Source organism: Schistocerca piceifrons, chromosome 1 (assembly GCF_021461385.2).
Source record: "Schistocerca piceifrons isolate TAMUIC-IGC-003096 chromosome 1, iqSchPice1.1, whole genome shotgun sequence".
Taxonomy (NCBI): Eukaryota; Metazoa; Arthropoda; class Insecta; order Orthoptera; family Acrididae; genus Schistocerca; species Schistocerca piceifrons.
In genome coordinates, this window is record NC_060138.1 from 804,487,298 (window position 1) to 804,510,633 (window position 23,336).

Below are 23,336 nucleotides of genomic sequence, written 5' to 3' on the forward strand. Positions count from 1 at the left end.
GGGACTGTATTTTAAAAGAATCCATAGAGATTCGTTTATCTGCCAATCTTATTAATAGAAACAAGGGTTATCCTTTACGTAAGACTTGGGATCCGGTGTTATCTGACATTAAAAAACAACGGTCTGTGGTTCGATCGTCGGAATAAAAATTTTTTAATTTTTGACAGCGATATCTCGATTTTGCCCGTTTCCACCACTGGCGGCGGGGTATGTCTACTGCGCCAGAGGGCAGTCACAGCACCTTCTCGCGCACACATTGTGGGTCTTCTGCGGCCTATATAGGGGCCGCCGCTTGCGCTGGGAAGTCAGTTCCGTCGAGTTCGTGCACCAGCACTCTCACCTGAAGATGGCGGCCAGGTGGACCACGGAAATATTGTGTCATGAAGACGTAATGATCCGGCTGCATACCCGAGAAGAATATTATCAATTATTACACCGGGAAAGCCTTCGTAGTCACATCAAAAGCCTCTACGGGGAGGAGATGGTGGAACTTGTGAAGAAGTTTGATAAAATTCATAAGAAGAAAGGCAAGTTGCTGAGTGCCCTTACCCTTTTGCTGAGATGCCGCAATGGAAGAGTAATACCTAAGTTTGCTAGATTTGTGTATTTTATTGATACGAAAACGGCCAACAACATCAAGAAGCGTGCCAGTTTCGCCTTAGTCAAGGAGCGAATTCGCTTCACTCGAAGACAACTGGATCTCATATCCAAGGATTTACTGTTCTTGCACTTGGAGCTATCGTCGCTGCTGTCGGATGCATCCTGGGAATGGGTGGATAGTTCTTGGGCACTATCAGATTGGACGCGTAGGAGCGCCGTCAGAAAACAGTCTTCGAAGTTTCAACGGCTTTGTGCTCAACCCATGATATCTGATGACGACACCCATCGACGGACAGTGATTAACCTCACGAGTAAAGAACTGGACGACGCCACGCTGTCAGTGTTGGAGAAAGGCCTGAATTTTGCCCCTACACCGAGGAATGTGCCTATCACCGAATTCATCTGCGCAGTCGAACAAGCAGTGTCTAGCTTTTCGGAGGATCAAGCTGAAGAGATTAGGCAAGAGGTCTCACATACATTGCGGCGGGCGCCGCCTCCACGGAGGAACATCTCCTCTCTCGAAAGGGCAGCCGTCCGGTCCATTAGAGATAACGAAGATCTGACAGTTCTACCAGCAGACAAAGGCAACGCAACGGTTCTTCTGTCACGTGATGACTATCTGGGAAAGATGGATCTCTTACTTGAAGACTCAGCATACATAACATTGCAGGACGACCCAACTGAACGGATAAAACGGAAGACGCTTTCACTGCTGAAGAAGAGTTCTTTACCTGACGACGTTCTGAAAAAACTTCGTCCTGGTGCTGCCGTGCCACCAAGATTATACGTTCTACCCAAGATTCATAAGAAAGGGGTCCCACTTCGTCCGATCGTGAGTAATTTGGGTGCTCCTACCTACAATCTAGCCAAGTATTTAGCATCTGTTCTGGGCCCTCACGTCGGTAAATGCGAACATCACATTTCCAATTCTATGGTGTTTATTCAGAGATTGAAGTCCTTGTCTCTTAGTCCCTGGGATTTGCTTGTCAGCTTTGATGTCGTGTCGCTTTTTACCCAGATTCCTCTGGAAGAATCCTTGCAATTAATTGGTGAGAAACTGGATGAGGAAACAACCAGGCTTTGTCGCCACGTGTTGACGTCGACGTACTTTTTATTCAATGACAAATATTTTGAACAGACTGACGGAGTGGCTATGGGGAGCCCATTGTCCCCAATAGTCGCCAATCTTTTTATGGAAGATTTTGAGGACATGGCGCTGAAGACAGCGTCCTTAAAACCAACCTGTTCTTGGAGGTACGTTGACGATACGTTTATGGTGTGGCCTCATAGGAGAGAAGCTCTTGACCGCCTCCTAGATCATTTTAATTCTCTGCATCCTAGCATCAAGTTTACCATGGAGGTGGAAAGTGATGGAAAGCTTCCATTTCTGGATGTTCTGGTGTACAGAAAGGATGATGAGACACTGGGACACAGTGTTTATCGAAAGCCTACGCACACTGACCGTTACCTACATGCTTCTAGCTGTCATCCATCGTTCCAGCGTACGGGGGTCCTGCGGATGTTGGCGAGAAGAGCTTATGCCATCTCAGATGGAGAAAGCTTGACACAAGAATTGGACCATCTTAAGATTGTGTTCAAGCAGAATGGCTATATAGATAAACAGATCTGTCGAGCTTTCCAGTTTGGACCTTCGCCTGAACCACCAGAAGATACCTGCAAATCGGTGGCTTTTCTGCCTTATGCTGGGAGAATTTCCTCGAACATAGGAAGGATTCTGAAAAGATATCATATCAAAAGTATTTTCCGTCCGCCAGCCAAGATTAGAGCGCTGCTGGGCTCTGTTAATGATGACTTGGGTTTGAGGAAGCGCGGTGTGTGTAAGATCCCCTGCCACTGTGGGAAGGCTTACATTGGTCAGACAATCCGGACCATTCAGGACCGATGTGTTGAGCATCAGCGGCACACACTGCTGCTTCAGCCTGAGAAATCTGCAGTGGTGGAACACTGTCTCACCGAGGGACACAGAATGCTATATGACGAGACACAGATGGTTGCCCCTGCATCTCACTATTGGGACTGTATTTTAAAAGAATCCATAGAGATTCGTTTATCTGCCAATCTTATTAATAGAGACAAGGGTTATCTTTTAAGTAAGACTTGGGATCCGGTGTTATCTGACATTGAAAAACAACGGTCTGTGGTTCGATCGTTGGAATAGAAATTTTTTAATTTTTACAGCGATATCTCGATTTTGCCCGTTTCCACCACTGGCGGCGGGGTATGTCTCCTGCGCTAGAGGGCAGTCACGGCACCTTCTCGCGCACACGTTGTGGGTCTTCTGCGGCTTATATAGAGGCCGCCGCTTGCGCTGGGAAGTCAGTTCCGGCGAGTTCGTGCATCAGCACTCTCACCTGAAGATGGCGGCCAGGTGGACCCCGGAAATATTGTGTCATGAAGACGTAATGATCCGGCTGCATACCTGAGAAGAATATTATCAGTTTCTGAAACGTCGTAGGTGCATTGTTTTATCTGAAAGGCATCCTCCTATACTGATAATGACCTCACAGTGAAGCAACTGCTGTTTTTGGTCACTCTTCCTGGCAATGGTAGCCACTCCTGCTTTCATTCACCATTGAAGAATACTTGCACTGGCCCAAATAATCCATGGTTCCCATAATGTTCAGCAAAGGGTAGGCATCTATTGTAGTCATAGCATTTGGATGTTAATAATCGCAACAAAACATATACTTCAGTGATCTGTCTGCCAACTTCTTGGGCATGGCAACAATCCTGGCCCCCATGGGCTACTACTCTCCTCAATAACCCCTTCTTCAGCTGATTATCTGTAAATTCTTCCAGAATTGGCTGCAGGTACCTCGGGACTCACTATAGTTTGTGGTAAACAGATGATTCAGTTCCTGTTTATACCCGGTGCTGAGTAATATGCATAGCTGGCAATGGACCTTTTCTTAAAAAAATCCATAAATTCCGTATAACTTCCCTTTAAGTGCTTTACCTTTCCTTGTAATTCAGTTTCAATGGCATTTGGCTATTGTCCATATCTGATAGAATTGTCCCACTCTTCCTCCTCCAAGATATCCACATGAATGATCACCAACCCCTCCATTAACCGGAAATCCTCAGTGCTAAAATTGTCCTCAAATACAGGTATTGTATTCTCATCATTTATCTCCTGTACATGTGTAACACTTATCAAGAAACGTGCCTGATCCAATATTTCATTTGCTTCCAATGGTTTCACCACACACCTTTTAGGTACACTACTGTGTGCATCAAATTGTAGTGTGATTGTTTGTTGCTTAAATGGTTTGTCATTCGGGATGGAATCACCTCCTGACATTGCTACACTGGGAGTGGTTCAACTCGACTGAAACACTTTCCCATCAGGCTCCACGATGTGTGGCCGTAGATCATTTTTGACGCTTAACTGGTACAAGAAACCCAACCCCAGATCATGTCTTGGCCCTCACTGACGTGTGACACAATATCTACATATTGTTTAAACTGGACTGTACCCAGGCAAAAATCTGTGTCCACCAATTCCAATGGTGTGACATCCTTATTCCCCATGCCATGTAATCTATACCATGGTGGCTTCCTATGCTTATATACCACAAGATCACCACTGGGCAACCGACATGTGTACCTGTGTCCATCAATATCCTGATATTCATCTTTCTTTCTATTTCTCTGCACAATCCACCTCAGCAAACGACTTTATAGCATATAATCTTACTGAGAATGTCCATAAGCAGGAGCTCAGATTCCCCTTGGCATTTAACATCTGGTCCTTTCCCAGTCCCCTACCTCTGAGGCTACTGTGACCTCTGCCTCTACTCCCATTGTCCCAGGTCTGATGACATTCCCTCCTCACATGCCTCGTTTGTCCACACCTATAACACATTATATTGGTTGAAAACACTGTCTGTCTAATCCTCAATCTTGTTGACGTATGAATTTCTTCACATTCTATTGCTAATCGGATAGCTGGGCGCAGGTCAATCAAACTCTGTGTCCATACTCTTCTTGATGCCTCTGAAAGTAATCCTCCCAAAAAAATACATCAGACACCCTCCATTCAGCCTCTTGTAAAATCATCTTATTTACCATAGCACTCTGTCCCAGCTTTGAAGGACACAGATTGATCTTCCTCATTACGTCTGCAAATTCTTCCATAGACTCGACATGCTTCTTTGTTATGGTGCTCAACTGTTTCCTAAAATATCGTGCACTATTCTCTTCTGTATACCTCTGGACTAGCCCTCTCTTAAATCCCTAAACTTTCTAGTGCCCTTGAGAGTCTCCATATACCTTGCATAAGTTTTTGCTTCTCATATTAATCTCAACTTTGCTATCATTTAAAGTTCTGTGTCATCATTTTTCCATATCTGCCAAATTCTTAAGATCTTCCACAAATGCTTGCACATCCTCAGTTGATTTCCCAGAGAAAGGAGCAACTAAACTTGCAGCTGATAAATCTGTACTTCACTGTGGAAACAGTGACTCCGCTAGACCGTGTAACTCCGTATTGTTTGTTGCCAATAACATACCTATTCATGTAATATGCAAACTGCCTCCAGTTTTGACACACCTTACATCTCTGACTCTGCAGGAGCCTTGTTCTTCCAGACATTAATATTGAAACACCAATAATAACAAGAAACGCAAAACAAAATATATTTACCAAATTCTTTTACACGGTGCTGAACAACCTTCTAAGTTAGGCGTACCTCTGACAGGTACTAGCCAGTCATGACTCCCATTACCTCTGAAGTGAGATGAATCTGCTGACACTGCTTGCAACAGAATATGCCTTACAAGCGTCCTTTCTATGACTAAAACACTCAACAACAATTAAATTTACTTGACATGTGGTACCATAGGCTTTAGGTTGAGACATTGCGATATCAGTATACAGATGCCAGTGAAATTGGACTTGGAGCAAGTAGACTTGTTTTGTGCTTTCCAAATTCCTTTATTGCAATCTTCCACCATGATTCATTACAAATAGCAGTAGTGTGGTTGAGGCATTCAGTAGCCTCGTGTGTGTGTGTGTGTGTGTGTGTGTGTGTGTGTGTGTGTGAGAGAGAGACAGAGAGAGAGAGAGAGAGAGAGAGAGAGAGAGAGAGAGAGAGACAACCTGTAATACTGACAGAGTGAAAAATGGCTGTGCGGTGGTACAACGCTACTGCTTCTGTCAGTGACATCCTCCAAACTTGGCATTTAAAGCAGTGGTGGTCGAGGAAAGACTGTCGTCTCCTGCACTACATCGGCCATGATCTGTTGTAGGAGCACTGCCACCAGTGCACTACGTCCCAGGGCTCCGCTGGCCTGCAGCGGCGGCTGTGTGTCTTGTTTCTCAGGGCAGGCTGCCCTGATGTAAAGTAGAACTCTATGAGCCTTCTGGATGGGCACCCCAAAATGTTATAGCCCCGTGGTGGTAGTGCTGCAATACTACCACAAAATGATTTCAGTACAAAAGTGGTTAGGTTTTTATACACTTATAGGTTGCACTTTCTTAAGCTTTGCTGTCCTTTGTGGCATGTATACTAAACATTTCCATGGATGCATGTGTGGAAAGTCTTCCGCCTTTGCATGTTTGTGACCAAATGTGGTTGATCCCCTAGAGCATAGTATTCCATCTGGGTTCGTCCTTATTGAAGAGGCCCATTATTTTCCTAGATATTTGAAGTGCCATGGCATAACTTCAATTATCTGTAAATTTGATTTTGCTGAGTCCCAGATGCTGTAGTGTAGCATCAATAACTTTAGCATGTATTGAAATACACACACAGATTAGTAACAATGGGGTGCTGGAGACTGATTTATTTCATTCAACAATTTAAATGTTAGAGTATATTCTCATAATGGAAAGACTGAGGAAATTCAAACAATTATAAACAAGAAAACCTAACTGATTCCCTCTCAAAGGTCGCTTTACATATGATTAGGCTCCATTTCATTTGAAAAATAGAACTGGAATGTGCTTGTGATGTACGTGCAGCAATGTGTCTCCCTGTTTACTCAGGTAGTTGGCTTATAAACCCATCATTTGCATTGCAACCATTAGTCAGCTATGACCTTTTTAAAACGGACATAGCAGTGTCTGCTAGGAGATGTCTGCATTAGTTATTGATGGTAACTGGGTGTTCACGCACTGCTGTCTCCAATGCTAACAGGCACTACTTCTGTCTCTCTTACCAAAATGTCTCTTTCTCAGCATTTCCAAACCAAATGCTTCATGTGTGTCCTCAAAATAAATGCGTCTTTATTTTTCCTGTGCTTCCTGCCATTATCACCTTTCTTCTTGTACAGGGGACACTCCAAAAGAAATGCACACAATTTTTTTTTTAAGTCCATCTTTTATTCTACGTGTTTGAAAGTTTTACAGTGTGTAGATACAAGTGTAGATACATCCTTTAGGAACAATATTTTCATTTCTCCACATAATTTCCATTCCTCTCAACTGCCTTACACCATCTTGGAACCAGCGGCTGTATACCCACATGGTAAAATTCTGGACCAACCTGTTGGAGCCACTGTTTGGCAGCGTACACAAGGGAGACATCATCTTCAAACCTTGTTCCACGAGGAGAGTCTTTCAGTTCCTCAAAGAGTTGATAGTCACATGGAGCCAGGGCAGGACTGTAAAGTGGGTGTTTCAGTGTTGTCCATCCGAGTTTTGTAATCACTTCCATGGTTTTTTGACTGACAAGTGGCCATGCATTGTTGTGCAACAGCAAAACATCCTGCTTTTGCCAATGTGGTTGAACACGACTCAGTCGAGCTTGAAGTTTCTTCAGTGTCATTACATATTCATCAGAATTTATGGTGGTTCCATATGGCACGATGTCCACAAGCAAGAGTCCTTCAGAATGGAAAAACACCATAGCCATAACTTTTCCAGCAGAAGGTGTGGTTTTGAATTTTTTTTTTCTTGGGTGAATTTGCATGATGCCACTCCATTGATTGCCTCTTCGTCTCTGGTGAAAAATGATGGAGCCATGTTTCATCACCTGTCACAATTCTTCCAAGAAATTCATCTCCACCCTTCTCGTACTGTTCCAAAAGTTCGCTGCATACCGTTTTTCTTGTTTCTTTGTGAGCCACTGTCAACATCCTGGGAACCCGCCTGGCACAAACTTTTTTTAACGCCAACACTTTAAGTATTCTGCAAACACTTCCTTTCCCTATCCCAGCATAACGTGACAATTCGTTCACTGTGATGCGTCTGTCAGCAGTCACCAGTTCGTTAACTCTCTGCACATTGTCTGGAGTGTGTGCAGTATGAGGTCTACCGCTGCAAGAACAATCCTTAATATTGCCGTGCCCGCTTTCATCACGTAACCTGCTTGCCCACTGACTAACTGTATTGCAATTGACAGCAGCATCTCCATACACCTTTTTCAACCTCTTGTGGATGTTTCCCACTGTCTCGTTTTCACAGCACAGGAATTCTATAACAGCATGTCGCTTCTGATGAACCTCAAGTGTAGCAGCCATCTTGAAGACATGCTGTGATGGCGCCACTCACGGGAACAGGTTGAACTAAGTTTGAAAACAAGCAAGAAGGATGTATCTACACACTGTAAAACTTTCACACATGCAGAATGAAAACTGTATTTTTACAAAAATAGTGTGCATTTCTTTTGGAGTGACCCTCATACTTGTTCTTCAAATGTAATTTTCACAATATTTCTTCTAATTTGATAGATTCTTCCTCTCCTTCCTTTCACTGTATTTCATAGTACAAACTTCTGCACAAGCACATACAACATCCCTGACTTTTCCATTTGTATTCCTGTTACTGTTTGTTCTTTTTTCACATGTTGTACAGCAACCAACTTCTATTCTCTACAGACTTCAGTTGTTCATGAAGCTTCAGTTCCATGAGAAGCAATGAGAACTATGATTGAAAAGTAACAAAAAGAGAAATAGTACGGGATAAGAGTAATTTAGTAGAGGGCAAAAAGTGGCTAGCTCCAGCCTAGACTTAGGAAGTGTTGAATGAATAAGAAAATGGTGGGTTTAGTGGATACAAGAAGCTGGGATGTGTGAAAGTCATGTGGATGTTTGCTGACTAAAATATATATTGAAAATTGTTACCAGAGTTCAAAGAAAGAAAATTAGTGTGGGAGTTTAGTTAGTAATAGGTTGACCAAGCATAATACCTTGGTAAATATATACTTACAGAATATTTTCAATCTTCTTACTATTGAACATACTGAAAATTGGTCGCTGTCTATTTTTCTGTCCTGTGTGTATCTTTTTCATGACTCAGTCCTTACTCTTGTTAGACAACAGCTGATGATGCACAGCATAACTGCCCACTGAATGGTCGTTTGCTCTTCATCTTTCATATTCTCATATTGGACACCGATTGCTCCCATAACAGGACCTCAAATAACATACTTTTTTTTCTTGTACATTATCTTCACTTGTGTGCCTCATAGATAACATATAGAGCAATCAAGTAAAAAGACGAGAAATATTAGGAGGGCCAGAGGTTTCATTGGAATTTGTGTGATATAGCTTTCCAGGATTCTGCCTCAGCTGGTAAGTGTGGTATTTCATCTTATCTATGTAGTTGTTGATTGTTTTGTTTCCAGCTTTCTTTAGAGTAAGTAGTCATTAGTAAAAAATTCAGAGCATCACTTAGTTGCCTTTTAAATATATTGTGTTAAGCTCGTAAAGCCTATTTTAGTGAACTGCACATAGTTTTAAATGCCAGCTACTTACTGTAATTTTTGCATGTTTAAGTGTAAAGAAGTGTATCATTTGTTTCTTGTGTTTTTTAAATCGCATTTGTTGCTTTTCTTATCATTTCCGTCTTTTCTTTTTTTATATTTTTCGCAGTGGCTGTGTAGTTCTGAAACGTGAACCAGTAGATTCCCAACCAATGGCAGTTGAGAAGTTCCCTTAGCACTGCAGTTTGAATAATGTGTTAATAAAGAAGAGAATGAAATGCAAACACTGTTTTGTAAGTTTTCGTTACACCTTGATGTGCACACACACATTAATTTTTATCTCAGGTAGAAATTAAATATTGTGATTGTAACTACTTAAGTATCATGCTTGACTCTCTAGTTATTTTACACAAGCTTGTTATTGCACTTCTAGCATTACCTGGAGCTTGAAAGTTACAAGCTGCCTTCATCATCTCATGTGATACTACCTTAAATAGAAATAAGCTGTATAATAACCTTTGTTTCTTAGTGTGTTTCAGTTTTGTTTATTACTTTAAACACAGTTCATTTATTTTTTATGAAGTAAAGGATTAAAAACACCCATTTGTTATCAGAAAGACTTGGACCATATCTCCTTTTAACCATAGGTATTTTCAACCGGACATTTAACCCCTGTTGACGTCATTAGAGTTTTCTGTTGGTCTGTCCAGCATCTACTTTGTTAACTCAGCAAAAATGCTGAGTAGAGCCACATGTGCCAAGCTTCCCTTTGAAGCCATCAAGTAACAATTTATAGTGTTTTTAAAACTATTTTTAGGTCTTTGTTTTGAGCGGATGGAGTCAGCACGAAAAGGGGCTTCCTGTCGGGTGTTTCTTCTGGCCTTGTGTCAACAGAAATGCATAAAATATATTGAAATCATAATTTTATGAGCCCAATTAATAGAGCAACTTTAAATTGGCTTGACAAAGTTTTTATTTCAAGGATATAAATTGTACATTGCTGGTGACAGCAAAACAAAAAGAATAACTAATTCCCTTATCCTCTCAGTATGTTTGGTGTACAGCATAATGAGAATTTTACTGTTTGTCATCCACATGTGTGATAGGACTGTGTATTCAGTGCAGCTTGACACAGCAGTTATGCCTCAGTTGCTGCTGGGAAAACCAATTATTCTTCATATTTTACTGTCCCTGGCAATATCATTAAACTGAATATCAACCATAGTAATTTGAAATTACTCAATCAATTAGGCACATAAAATTATAATTTAGACTTTTACATAATGAGAACCAAAATTGCATTTTGTGTTGGCACTGAGTATCATACGAAATACACCATGAGAAAGCCACATGGCCGCCCCCCACCCCCCTCATCCTACCCGCAACCCCCCAAACACAAGAAGACTTACATTGAAAATTATAAACTGCATTGCTCTAAAAGACATCCTCAGGCAAGATCGTTGTAAATTAAGATTATTATTATGTGTATTGAAGTAAATCTTCAGTGCTTGGTTTTTGTATTGTTACATTTCAGTAACTGTTCAGTAGCCCCAAAGTAACTGAATGACTGAACTTTAAATATGTATATGATGCAACACCTTAAATGTACTACCCAATAGACTGACGTTAATGCATAATAAAGTTTGATAGTGATGTATGAAATACAGCAGTGTCCAGGGTATTCTTCAGCTTCAGTTTTCCAACAAACAGTAGCAACTTCTTACACAGCTACAAACACCATACATACCGCCAACCATTGTGGTATTGTGCAGATACCAGAAATATTCAGTTTTTCAACATATTTGACACTTTCGCTTTAGTGTTAGAAAACAAGCTCAGGCAGAGTAAACTAAATCAGCAGTGCCAAATCCCAGGGCAAACTCAAATTGTTCATATAAGAGGCTTACTTGAGTGATTAAGTTAGTTTCCAAAATTCCACCAGTTTTTTAAAAGCACCTTGGAGCTGACGTATGAATTTGTGTCTTTCAAAGTGCACGCGCGCGCACACACGGCGAGCCCACGCACGCGTGCGCAGCGCGCGCGCGCGCGCGCGCACACACACACACACACACACACACACACACACACACACACACACACACAGTGTGGTCCATGGAGCAGGAAAAAATGAGAAAAATGTTATGAGTGTTTCATTGTGCATTCATACTGCATTGTGAAAGTGATAAAATACTACCAGGGCGCAGTAGTGTCAGAATATGGTGAATAGTCCCACACTAGCTATTTATTCATTTTATGTCCTTAAACTTGTTAAAGGTGAGTCAATTGGGTGGTCCAGCAGATTTGTACACAATTCCAAGCTGAATATCTAAAATCCAATCGACAATCCCACAACCTTTTGCGTGTGAATACTGTACTGTAACCATTGCGCTATGTGACTAGTCGGTGTATTACTACTATTTTTAAAGCTGTAGTGGGTCACATGGAATTCTGTCATAAGAAAGTGTGTCTGTTACAGGAAGACACCAAATACAGGATTCTTAAATGGCATCCCATGTCAACACTTAGCAGGAAGACAGAGGTGCCACTAAATAACTCTGTCATCCCGGGTGAACTTTAAAATAATTTATGCCGAAGAGCACCTAGGCCACCCAGCTATTAAGATCTCCCAAAAATATGAGTACACAAAGGTGGCGTGCCTCTGAGATCAGTCATCAGTATATTATCTCTCCTGTATACAGGCTGACAAAGCTTTTAACTTAATTATTGTCACCTATAGTTACCCACTATAAATACCATGTTAAGAACTCATAAATGTTTGCAGCTATCATAAAACAGGTGAGGATAGGCGCCAGGAAACTTATCGCCAGCCTTGACATGGTCTCCCTTTTTACAAAGGTGCTAGTAGAAATTATGTTAAAACTATTGGCTCCTCAGTTCTCCCTTGAAATTTTAAAATTATTTTGACATGACTTCACAACCATCTATTTTTGGTACATTGGAAATTATTATGAAATGTCTGCGGTAACTACCATCAAAAAACAAGCATTAGACAGTCTCTACCCTCAATTTATCTTGCTTCTTCAAATATGTTGACAATACGTTCTTGATGAGGCCACATGGCATTGAGGTACTGCAGCAATTCATCGACCGTATGAATGGTATATATACAAACATTAGATTTACCATGGAGGTTGAGGGGGCAAGAACTTTCCTTCCTTAGATATGTTGGTTGAAAGGAAACCAGATGATCTTGGTCATTTTGTGTATTGAAAGCTTCCATTATCAGGCTCAGAGAAAGCTATGCTAACACTCTAATACACAGGCCAGGACTCAGGACAATTTTGAACAAGGAGAACCACAGCTCCAAGAGTAATCAACTGTAAATAGTGTTCAGAAGGAACGAGCATTTGGCCTACGATATTAGGTCAATGGTATTGAGGAAACCAAGATGCTGTGGTGTTCAGCCAAACCAGGAGGACCAACACGTAGTGTGGCTTCCATTCTATGATACAACAAAAAGTAAGACAGGTAGATTCCTAAACAGTCAAGGAATAAGACCAGTCATCTGGCCAACCAGAAAAATTAAAGAGATGTTGCAACATTTTTAAGATTATCTTGGTCTGGAGTTCTAGGGATTTATAATATTCCTTGTAAGCATAGCAGTAGTTTAAAATGGACAGTCTATAAAGACATCAGCTTAAATAGAGGAATTTTGAAAATTGAGAATTCTGGCTCAGGCAGAATGGAGACTTGTGTTATTAGGGACAAAGTGGAAATTAGACTTTGTGATAACAATTTTAATATAAACACTGGCTGTACGCAGGGCAGTGTGTGGAATAGTGCTGCACTTGATAAAGAAAGATCATACAGGAAGACTTCTCCTAGCTTACCGCCTGATGTGAGTGATGACGCTGCAAGTAGTGCTGGTCATTAAGCACCAATGTAGTCTGTGGATTTAGAAGACACCAGCTTAGCATGTGCCAGGCCAGCTCTGTGACATAATGCAGCTGATCGAATGCGGTTCTGTGTGCATAAAAATGGCAGTCTCACCAGTTTCACAACTGTCAGATATCCCCTTACATGATGATGGAGGCGGTCAATGAAAGCTTGGAATTTTATCTAAATTTGATATGGCTAGTTAAATGAAAACTTTCTCTTCAGTGTTTGATGTTCATGAAGACCTTTTATGAGCATTATATTGACAGAAATTTAATGAAAAGTAGTTGAGATGCACCTTTATGTTATCCATAAATCCCTGAAAGATGAATAATTTCTTTCTCGTTGGAAATGTAACATATACAGTTGCATATTTCTGACCATTGATACGGTATAAAGGTCAAATGACAATACGAGTTCTCCTTAGAGAAGTGCGGCATCAAAGTTCTAGCAATTGAGCGTCAAATTCAAGTAGGCTTTTCGTCACCCCTGATCTTGGAATGGTCATAGATGATAATTAAATGCAGAGAGGCTGTAGAAAATGATGGAGTAACATGTGTCTCCAAAATTACAGACAAATCCATGGATAATGAGGATGTACTATGTTATCTTTCTAAAATGTATGTTGTAATAAACCACTGCCTAAAAAAGTAGGAAGGAGTGCCCAGAGTTGCTAAAATAAAATTGAAATGTGTACATATTTTTTGACAGCAGCAGTTCCAAGAGAATGCTTGACAGGAACTTCTATCCTGCAGAAAATGTAGTTAAATAATTATGTTGTTTTTAATTTTTGCTCTCTATAGAAATCCATCATACATCCTATGAAATGTTGAAGCAGCTGTGCAATGGAAATGCTTTGCATTAAATTATTCAATTGCGAAATGGTTTACAGGGCTCACCCTCAAAACACATTCCCACACAATGGATGCTGATACTTGGACATGATGGAATGAGGATTGAGGTCCGTTAGGAAATTCAGCAATTGTACAGGTGTATGATGGTGTCCCTCTTACTCATTACTGTAATCAGAAGTGTGTTTCATCATTGCAAAAGCAAAATTGGATACATCAATTCAGTTTGGACTCTGCATGTCCTTCCCAGTCACCAACACCAAAGAAAAGCCATGTTAATCTGTTGGAAGGGAAGGTACTTGTTGACCACACCTATTGCTGTTCTAAAAAAGAAAGAGAAAAAAACTTGGTGGATGACCTTTTCACAAAGACAGGGAAGAAAAAATTGTGTAGCCTGAAAGATTTTGGTTCCTTAGTAAATCTTTCAGTCTACATCAGTGTGTGTGCTGTTTTGAAACAGGAATAGAACCTGGCCTTCGGTGGGCAATTCTTCTACTGAGCATCATTCAGGCACAATTGATGATGTGCCTCACAACTTCAGTTTTGCTAGCACCCCTCTTCCAAGATGTGAAAGTGGAGAGAGGTACTGGCAGAATTGAAGCTGTGAGACAGATCTGGATAGCTGAGTTAGTATGAACATTGCCCATGAAAGGCAAGGTTCCAGGTCAAGTCCTACTGTAGCACTCAGCTTTAACACTTTAAGGTCTGGTACTTAGTACGACATTCTAGCACAAGACTGTGGTTTCTTGTTGTTTTTCAAAAAATCATAATTCGGGAATGGTTACAGATAAATCATTGCAGACTTTTTGTGTTTTACCACTGTACTTTAAACTTTAAAATAAAGTAACACATTGTAGTTACCAACTTCACTTAAATTTACACTGTTATCACAAGTTTTTAGCTGAAACAAGGTAAATAAAGTTTTGTAGTAGGATTTATTGTAAGCAGAAAGAATATTACACTTGTTTATGTTTTGTAAAAACAAACTGAAAGGTATTTATAAAGAAAATCACAGTACACATCTATATTACATTACTATTTTTTATAAATCATTTCTATACGTAATTGGCTTTTGTGTGACATAGTTCAAAGCATTCTGTCATGCAGAAAACAACACCACACATTGGACAGTAGTATGTCATTTCGTTCCTTTTCCCCTTTTTTAGCCTTGTCACCACACATTTTACATGATCAGCACGTCCTCGCTTTGTTGTCAGTTGGAGGAATTTTTCTTCCTAAATGTCACCCAGTTAGTCTGTTGCATACAGTTGAAGGGTTCTGTCCTACTTGTTGCTCCCCTGCCATCATGGCCAGTTATTACACAACACTGGCCAAAATTGTTTATTTTTATACAGCCTATATTTTATTTGCGATCTGCTGGGCATGTTTCCTATTGAGACGTCATGCCAATATCCTTCTGAAGCTCTTCTTCTGTAAATAAAGAAGTCATATACACAGCTGTATAAACTGTATTATTGTTAGAAGTCTAAAATATGTTACAGGAAATATAAATAACAAAAGTATACAAGTCGCCTACTTTTTCGTACATATTACAACATGTCACAAAATCGAAATTTCAGTAAATATGTTATAATTACCTGCAATATTTCTGTCATCTTCAGAATCGTCACAAAATTCTTCTTCAGACCCCGAATCATTGAATAAAACCTCCAAAATTTCTTTATCCATAAGCGATCATCTGTACTGAGACATCTTGCCAGCACTGCTTTCGCATGGATATGTCAAAAGGTAAAGACACGAACATTTCTCTTGTGGATTTTTCTCATAACTAAAACATCAAGCTGCATGACGAAGCACACGAACTGCGAGTATAGCCTGTAGTTTGTTATCTGTGCATTTTTTACTTCACTGCGAGCATAGCTCGCCGCTCGTCGGCAACGCTTACTGCAGGGACTGCGTGCGTAGCTCGCAGCTAGACCGCAAAATGTTAATCTAACAGAAAGTATCAGAATATGATTTCTCTACAGAATATAAGGCTATGCTTTGAGGCTTGAAAATTGTACCGTAAAGCTTTTATAATTAAGTATCGAACTTTGCACAGTTAAAATCTTCAGCGGAAGGTTTGATAAACAATTTTTTACCATATGGTAAGCAAACTACAATGCTGAAGCTAAACTGAGTGAATGTACGACTTTGGAGCATGTAGGTGTTAACATAGTTTTCAAATTAAATATTCTTGATGAAAGTAATAGGTGATATATAAAGTGAAAGTTCTGAGACAAATGTTGACATTCTTATGGAAGAATTCAAACTAATTTCTGCACATTCCTTTTCACTAAGTGGCAGATTTGTGCAGGTTCTTTTCTGGAAATGAATATTTAAAACACACTGTCAGCCATCACAGTGAATGGGAATACAGTGTGTTACAGTGATGAAAATAAATTTTTGTTACATTAACAGTAATTCGAGGTTTGAAACAGTATCCAAAAATTAGGAAAGATGACCACGCAGCTGTAGCTGATTGATACGTAAAAATATGCAACAACAGAGAGCTTTAAAATTACTGCTCTTTTTCTGATTTAGGTATGCGCGCAGGCACGCGCACGCCTGCACACACACACACACACACACACACACACACACACACACACACACACAAACCAGACAGACACCCAAAAAGTGACACTGTAACACTACCTAATCACTCAAAGTTTTCTCCCTCCCAACAAATGCAATATTGTAGTGCTCCTCCATTTTGTAGATATCTTCTTTTTTGTGCTTTTTATGCTACTGTTTCTAAGAGCCACCTGTCCCTCTTTCAGCATGTCTTTCATTGTGTCCCCACCCACGTTTTGCCACATACATCTTTTGCCCTTTTGGTTAACGCAGTATCTTCCTCTCCACCCAATTCTGTTAGTCTGCCCAATCGCTCACAATTAATCAGCTTCACTGAGGTCGATTTTTGTTTGTTTGTTTGTGTGTGTGTGGGTGGCTGGGGGGCGGGGGGGGGGCATCAATCAGCTGTAGATAGTGTTGCCTCTCCTCATTTTTGTTAGTAAAAAAAGTTGTTTATTACTGTCTTGTGTATAAAGCAGCTTAACCAGTCTGAATTTTCAGTGGTATTGAGTTCACAATTTGTGGGTTAACTTACAGGTATAGGCTGTATCAAAAAATATAAAAAGGAAGAGGCAGCTTAAGTTCTGTGTTAAGCTAGTTTTTGTTTATGAATATATTTAAATGGTTCTTTATGAAATTGTGTAAATTGCAAAATTTCATTCAATTTGTCATTTGTTTCCAATTTTTAAACTTAAAAATTTGATGTACATTGCTACACATCATCAACTTCTTTTTACTCGTTGTAGCTCCGCCACTCTTTTCTTGTTACAGTAACAGATTTGGACAGAACAATTACTTGAGTGAATGTTAATGAGATGACTGCGGCATTGTTACCACATAATGTGGGTGGGTCTCTTAAAGGATAGGATTGGTCTTCTTAGTTTACACTAATTGCATGTTTCCACACCAGTTAATATACTGATAAACTTTATTACATGCCTTCATTTTTCTATTATGAGTTGGCCATTAAGGATGTTTCGTAGTTCATGTCAGGTCATTTAGAAGTGGTGTTCTTCCAGGGTTTAAAGAGCTACCACCAAATGGAGCACTGCTGCTGTACATTTCTGCAGATGGATGCTTCTCATCAGTTAAACATCCCGAGGACAGTAAGTAATAATATAACTATTCTGAGTGATTGTGCTATCTGATGAAGAGTATCTGGACATCTATTAGTGGACATTAATGTAAGGTATATCTACCATCTTTATGACAGCTTGAACTCTTACTGAGTATTCTTTCAATGAGGTGTCTGCCTCTAAAGGAATGGCAGGCCATTTTTTCCTCAAGGGCCAAAACCAAAGAAGGTAGTGATGATGTTAGAAGCTGAGGTCTGGAGAGAAGTTGATGCTCTAACTCATCCTAAGCTGCCATTGGTTTCAGATTGGGACTCTGGGCAGGCCATTTAATTGCAGGAATGTTATTGTCCTCACAGATGTTGCTTTATGACAGGATGCATTGCCATATTATAGAAACAATTATCATCGCCAAACTGTTCCTGTACTGTATGCATTAGACAGTGCTGTGAAATGTGCTCATACCATTCCCTATTTAGTGTTTTCTTAAGATCAATAAGAGAGCCACACCCTAAGGGCAAAAACAGCTGTATAGTGTAACATTACCTCCTCTGTACTTCATGACATATGCAGTTGGATAGAAAGTTTTCTGACAGATAGAGAGCAGTATGTCGTCCTGAATAGGGAGACTTCAACAGAAACAAGCGTAACATCAGGTGTGCCCCAGGGCAGCATAATAGGTTTGTTGCTTTTTACGATTTACATAAACGATCTGGTTGATGGTATTGACAGTGGCATTGGACTGTTTGCTGATGATGCTGTAGTCTACAGGAAAGTAGTATCACATGAAAGTTATGAACAAATCAATGATGTGACTATTCGAAATGATCTCAAATGGATTAACCAGATTACACAAGTAACGGGTAAGGCAAACTCTAGATTGCAATTTATTGGTGGAATCCTGAAGCGATGCAGTCCTTCAACAAAGGAAATTGCTTACAATACTTTAGTTCGTCCAGCCTTAGAGTATTGTTTGTCTGTATGGGATGCTTACCAGTTGGGTCTGATTCAAGATATTGAGAAGGTCCAATGGAGAGCAGCAAGATTCATGACTGGTACATTTAGCCATCGCAAGAGCATTAAAAATCTCGTAGAAATTTTGAAGTGGGACACACTTGCAGACAGACGACGCGCTAAATGGAAGGGGCTGCTCACTAAATTCCAAACTCTGACCTTCGCTGAGGATGTCGAGCATATGTTATTACCACCAACTTTCAAATCGCGCAATGATCACCACTCAAAGATAAGGGAAATTAGAGCTCATACTGAGACGTTCAGACAGTCGTTTTTCCCACGCGCAATCCACAAGTGGAACAGAGGGGGGCGGGGGAATATGACTTTGGCACAAATAGTGCCCTCTGCCATGCACTGCTTGGTGGCTAGTGGAGTATATATGTAGATATGGAGATTGTTGCCACTGTTCTTGATGGCAGGCTATGTTCTCCATATGTTTGCCAAACCGAAACCCACACTCTTCCATTGGATTGCCACAGGGTATAGTGTGAGTCGTCACTCCAAATCATTTGTTTCAAGCCATGTACTGTCTAGTGGCATTGCTCTTTACATGGCCTTAAGTACTGCTTAGCATTGACTGCAGAAATGTGTGGCTTATTAGGAGCTAATCAACCAGTATACCCCATTATTTTTAAATGTCTAACACACATTGTGCTAGCTGGATTGCTGATAGCACTTTGTAACTCTGAGTGATTCCTTCTGGTGATTTAATATGCTTTTTTACAGCCTCCTTGCACAGTGTTTGATGGCCCCTGGTCTGCACAAAGTCTGCCTTTTCTTGGTTTAGCTGTAGTTTGCCCTTTTGTGTTTCCACTTCAAGTCACATCTCCAGCAGTCAACTTGTACAGCTGTAGAAGGGTTTAAATGTGCCTGATGGATTTGTCATTCAGTTGACATCCAATGACTACCCCATTTTTGAAGTCACTGAGCTCTCCTGACTGACCTAGTTGGCTGTTACGGCTTTTCTACTGAATGTACAATACATCCCACCTTGTTTTGTGCTGGCAGATCACTTCTCATGACACTTAGTAGTCAATTCCGCATTACATAGGGATGTCCAGATACTTGTGATCACATAATGTGTATGCACAGGTACTATTTCTATACTATATGTTACACAAGAAATTAAAAATACAGTAGTCTTTTTCAAATTTGTGTTAATATCAAGCCAGTATTAACAGACAGAAACTACCATCTTACATCATTTCTTTTATTACATCTAGCTTTTTTTCAGACAAAATGTGTATTTCGAGTCAGCTTCCTACCCTGTAATTTGAAAAGGTTTATGGTCAGTACTAAAACCTTGCAAAAATTAAGTATACTGAAACAAGAGTGTTTCCACTGCATTAGCAGTAATGTGCTGAGTGTCCTGGTCCACCTTCGTCACACAAACCAATTGTAGTTGTCCAGTCATTAGATACATGGTGTGAGAAAAATGATGTCCAAAGTCCATACGCTAATCAGACAGTTCCAGTATTTTTAAGGGGACTTCCTCATTTGTTTGCATATATTATATTATGTTACTTTGTAGAATTTGTTGCATACGAGGGTTGTCCAGAAAGTAATGCGCCACATTTTATTTATTTATTTCTTTTTTTTTCTCTCAGCCGAAAACAATGCTACGAATGCAAAATGTTACATATGTATTATTTGAAGTCTTCTGAGTGAGCATGTGAAGTTTCTGTAACTTCAGGCAGTTGCAGGACAGTTTCAGAATGGCATCTGGAGGTAATGTACATCACAAGCAATGTCCCATCATTGAATTTCTCACTGCAAAGAAAGAAACTGTGGGGAATATTCACAAACGCTTCTGCAAAGTCCATGGAGCATCTGCTGTCGACATTATTTATTTAGCGTATGGCTAATACAGACATATCATAAAATTAAATTACATATACATATGAACATACTCACACACACAAGAAAGTTAAGTTTGTCTTTACAACTGAATATCCAGTCCTTCAATCCAGTGCACTGCATCTGGAGTTGCTGGCAGGAAGTTCTCTTCAGCACTGTGATAGGCTCGAATCCTGCATTCACTAACAATGTGAACAGTCTGGTATGGAGCCCCGCAGTCGCAGGCTGGATTAGGCCACTTCTTCCACTTATAGAGAGCATCCGTGCATCAGTCAGGGCCGTTACAGATTCTGTTGAGTATAGTCCAGGTCTTGCATGGTAGGTCAAATCCACTTGGAAGTTGTTATGCAGGTGCACATCTGTCACTGCTTCCCACCGACCTTTCCATTCTTCAAGAGGTTTAAAATCCTTAGCAATCACAGAGTTGGATGGCGCGATTTCAGTCTTTTTACGAATTAATAGTGGTAGGTCGCTATGCACGAGTAGGGTAGAATTCCTGGAGATCTTTTGGAATTCTCTCATAAGGGCAGTGCATCTGTGCAGATCAGGAGGTATTATACCGGTTAACACTGGAAGCCAATAAACTGGTGTAGATCAGATTGCGCCAGATATTACGTGTGTTGTCGTATTCAGCTGGGTGGCGACGAGAATTGTATGATGACTGTTCATCCAAACAGGTGCACAATATTCAGCACTTGAGTACACCAAGCCCAGAGCTGAAGAATGCAGGGTGGTTGCTGAAGATCCCCAGGTAGTTCTGCATAGCTCATGGAGTATGTTGTTTTGAGTCCTCAACTTTTGAGCTAAGTTAAGATGGTGTTGTTTGAAGCATAGTGTATGGTCCAGAATGACACCAAGATATTTTGGGCTCCAATTATGATGAAGAATTCTGCTTCTGAAACTTACTTCCAGTTTTATGTTCGCCAACCAATTATTTAAATGGAAGCAACACACTTCTGTTTTACTCACACCGAGTTGGAGTCTCCAGATTTTGAAGTAATTATGTAATGCAGACAGGTCATTGGTTAGAATCTCTTCTGTTATCTTCATTTCCTGGTGTCTTAACGTCTAGAGCCAGGACATCGGCACAGCAGTATCTTCTGTACGAAGTGTCTGGTAGATCAGATAGATATAGGTTGAACAATAGTGGTGAGAGAACTGATCCTTGAGGCAATCCGATGTTCAGCTTCCTCTCCTTACTTATGTTGCTTCCAGTGATTACCTGGAACTTCCAAATGCTTAGCATGCTGTTAATCAGTCGAGCCATTGTTCTGCAGGGTATGATGCAGAGAAATTTGTAGATATGGCCTTCCCTCCACATAGTGTCGAAGGTGGCAGTTAGATCAACAAACACCACAGATGTTTTCTCCTTCATTTGGTACCCTGACTCTATGAAGGATGTGAGAGACAATACTTGTTTGCAGCAGCTATGCCCTGGTCTGAAGCCTGCCTGATCAACTGGAATGTTCTCTAGGATAGCGCTACTTTTTCTGTTATATACTAGCCTTTCAAAATGCTTGTAGCAGCAGCTACGTAGGGCAATGGGGCGATAGCTTTCTACCATGTTGCTGGGTTTGCCAGGTTTCAGAACAGATATTATCTTCACCTTTTTAAATTCCAATGGAAGTTGACCAGTCAGCAGGATGTCAGTGAAGAATTCTGCCAGCCATTTCTTAGCTTTTCCTCCCATATGGATCAGGAATTCTGGATAGATACCATCGAATCCAGGCGCCTTAAGAGGTTTGAGGTCCTTCACTCCAGAGTCAGTGTCTGAAACTGTAAACGGATGGGTATACTCAGATAAGGGAGATGCCATCTTTTTCAGTCATGAAGCTGTCATCTGATATGTCTTGTATGTTTCTTGTCAGGAGGCACTCTTGAGGTAGTAATGATGTGGGAAGCAATTTGGTCTGGTGTCACTTCGGAAATTTTTCTGCATGCTGGTGCACTTCCTCCCAGTTTTCTCAGAAGACTCCATGCTTTACTGCTCGAGTGGGTAAAGTCCATATTTTTGACTGTCTCTGCCCATTTCTGCCTCTGCGATATATCCAAGCTGGACTGTAGTTCTGTAGCTATCTCTGGGTCACCACTTTGCTGTAAGTGTTGGTACAGTGTTCCACTTTCATCATTCTATCCTGGAACATATTCTTTTCGGTATCCTCTTGGCATATACATTTTAGCTGCTGCTGTTACTGCACCAATGAAGCGTTGATAATTCTTATGTGATGGAGGTATCCAGCAAATGGTGTTATCCAGTTCCATTGAAAACTTCGTCAAGTCTCCTTTCTGGAAATTCCATCGAGCATGCAGGGTTGATCGTATGACAGGAACAGTGCAACCAATTTGTATTATTACAGATCTGTGTTGGCTGTGAGGAAAAGCATCCATCACTTTCCCTGTGGCATTGATGGGAAAGCCACTTTCGTCAACAGAAGTGCAGTTAGTCGCTGGGCACGGAGGGTGAGGCCATCAGAAAGCAGTTTGGCAGAGCTTTACGATTTGCAGCAGTGTGGGAGACCATCTGAGGCTGTCACACCTGACATGTTGCAGCGAGGATATGAGGAGAGACGCATTACGACTCGGCAGTTGGCGTTGCATCCATCAGTCAGCAAAGGAATTGTGGATGCAATTATCCACACTCTTGGATATTCTCAAGTGTGTGCAAGGTCGGTCCTGCGGTGTCTTAACGGTGGATCACAAATCACACAGAAAAAACATTTGTGTTGTTTTGTTGCAACATTTTGAAGTTAGGGAGAGGCCTTCTTGTCCCAAATTGTGTTAGGTGATGAAACCTGGGT

General features: G+C 40.7%; 1 protein-coding gene across 2 annotated transcripts in view; it reads left to right on the top strand.

Moving 5' to 3' along the window:
• Positions 1-23,336, top strand: part of LOC124713874 (protein SCAI) — an 85,044-nt gene that overhangs the window by 30,356 nt on the left and 31,352 nt on the right. For both annotated transcript variants that reach the window (XM_047242979.1, XM_047242980.1), the window contains exon 10: positions 17,614-17,700. In XM_047242979.1, coding sequence (XP_047098935.1) covers positions 17,614-17,700 — 87 coding nt within the window. The remainder of the gene's footprint in view (positions 1-17,613; positions 17,701-23,336) is intronic.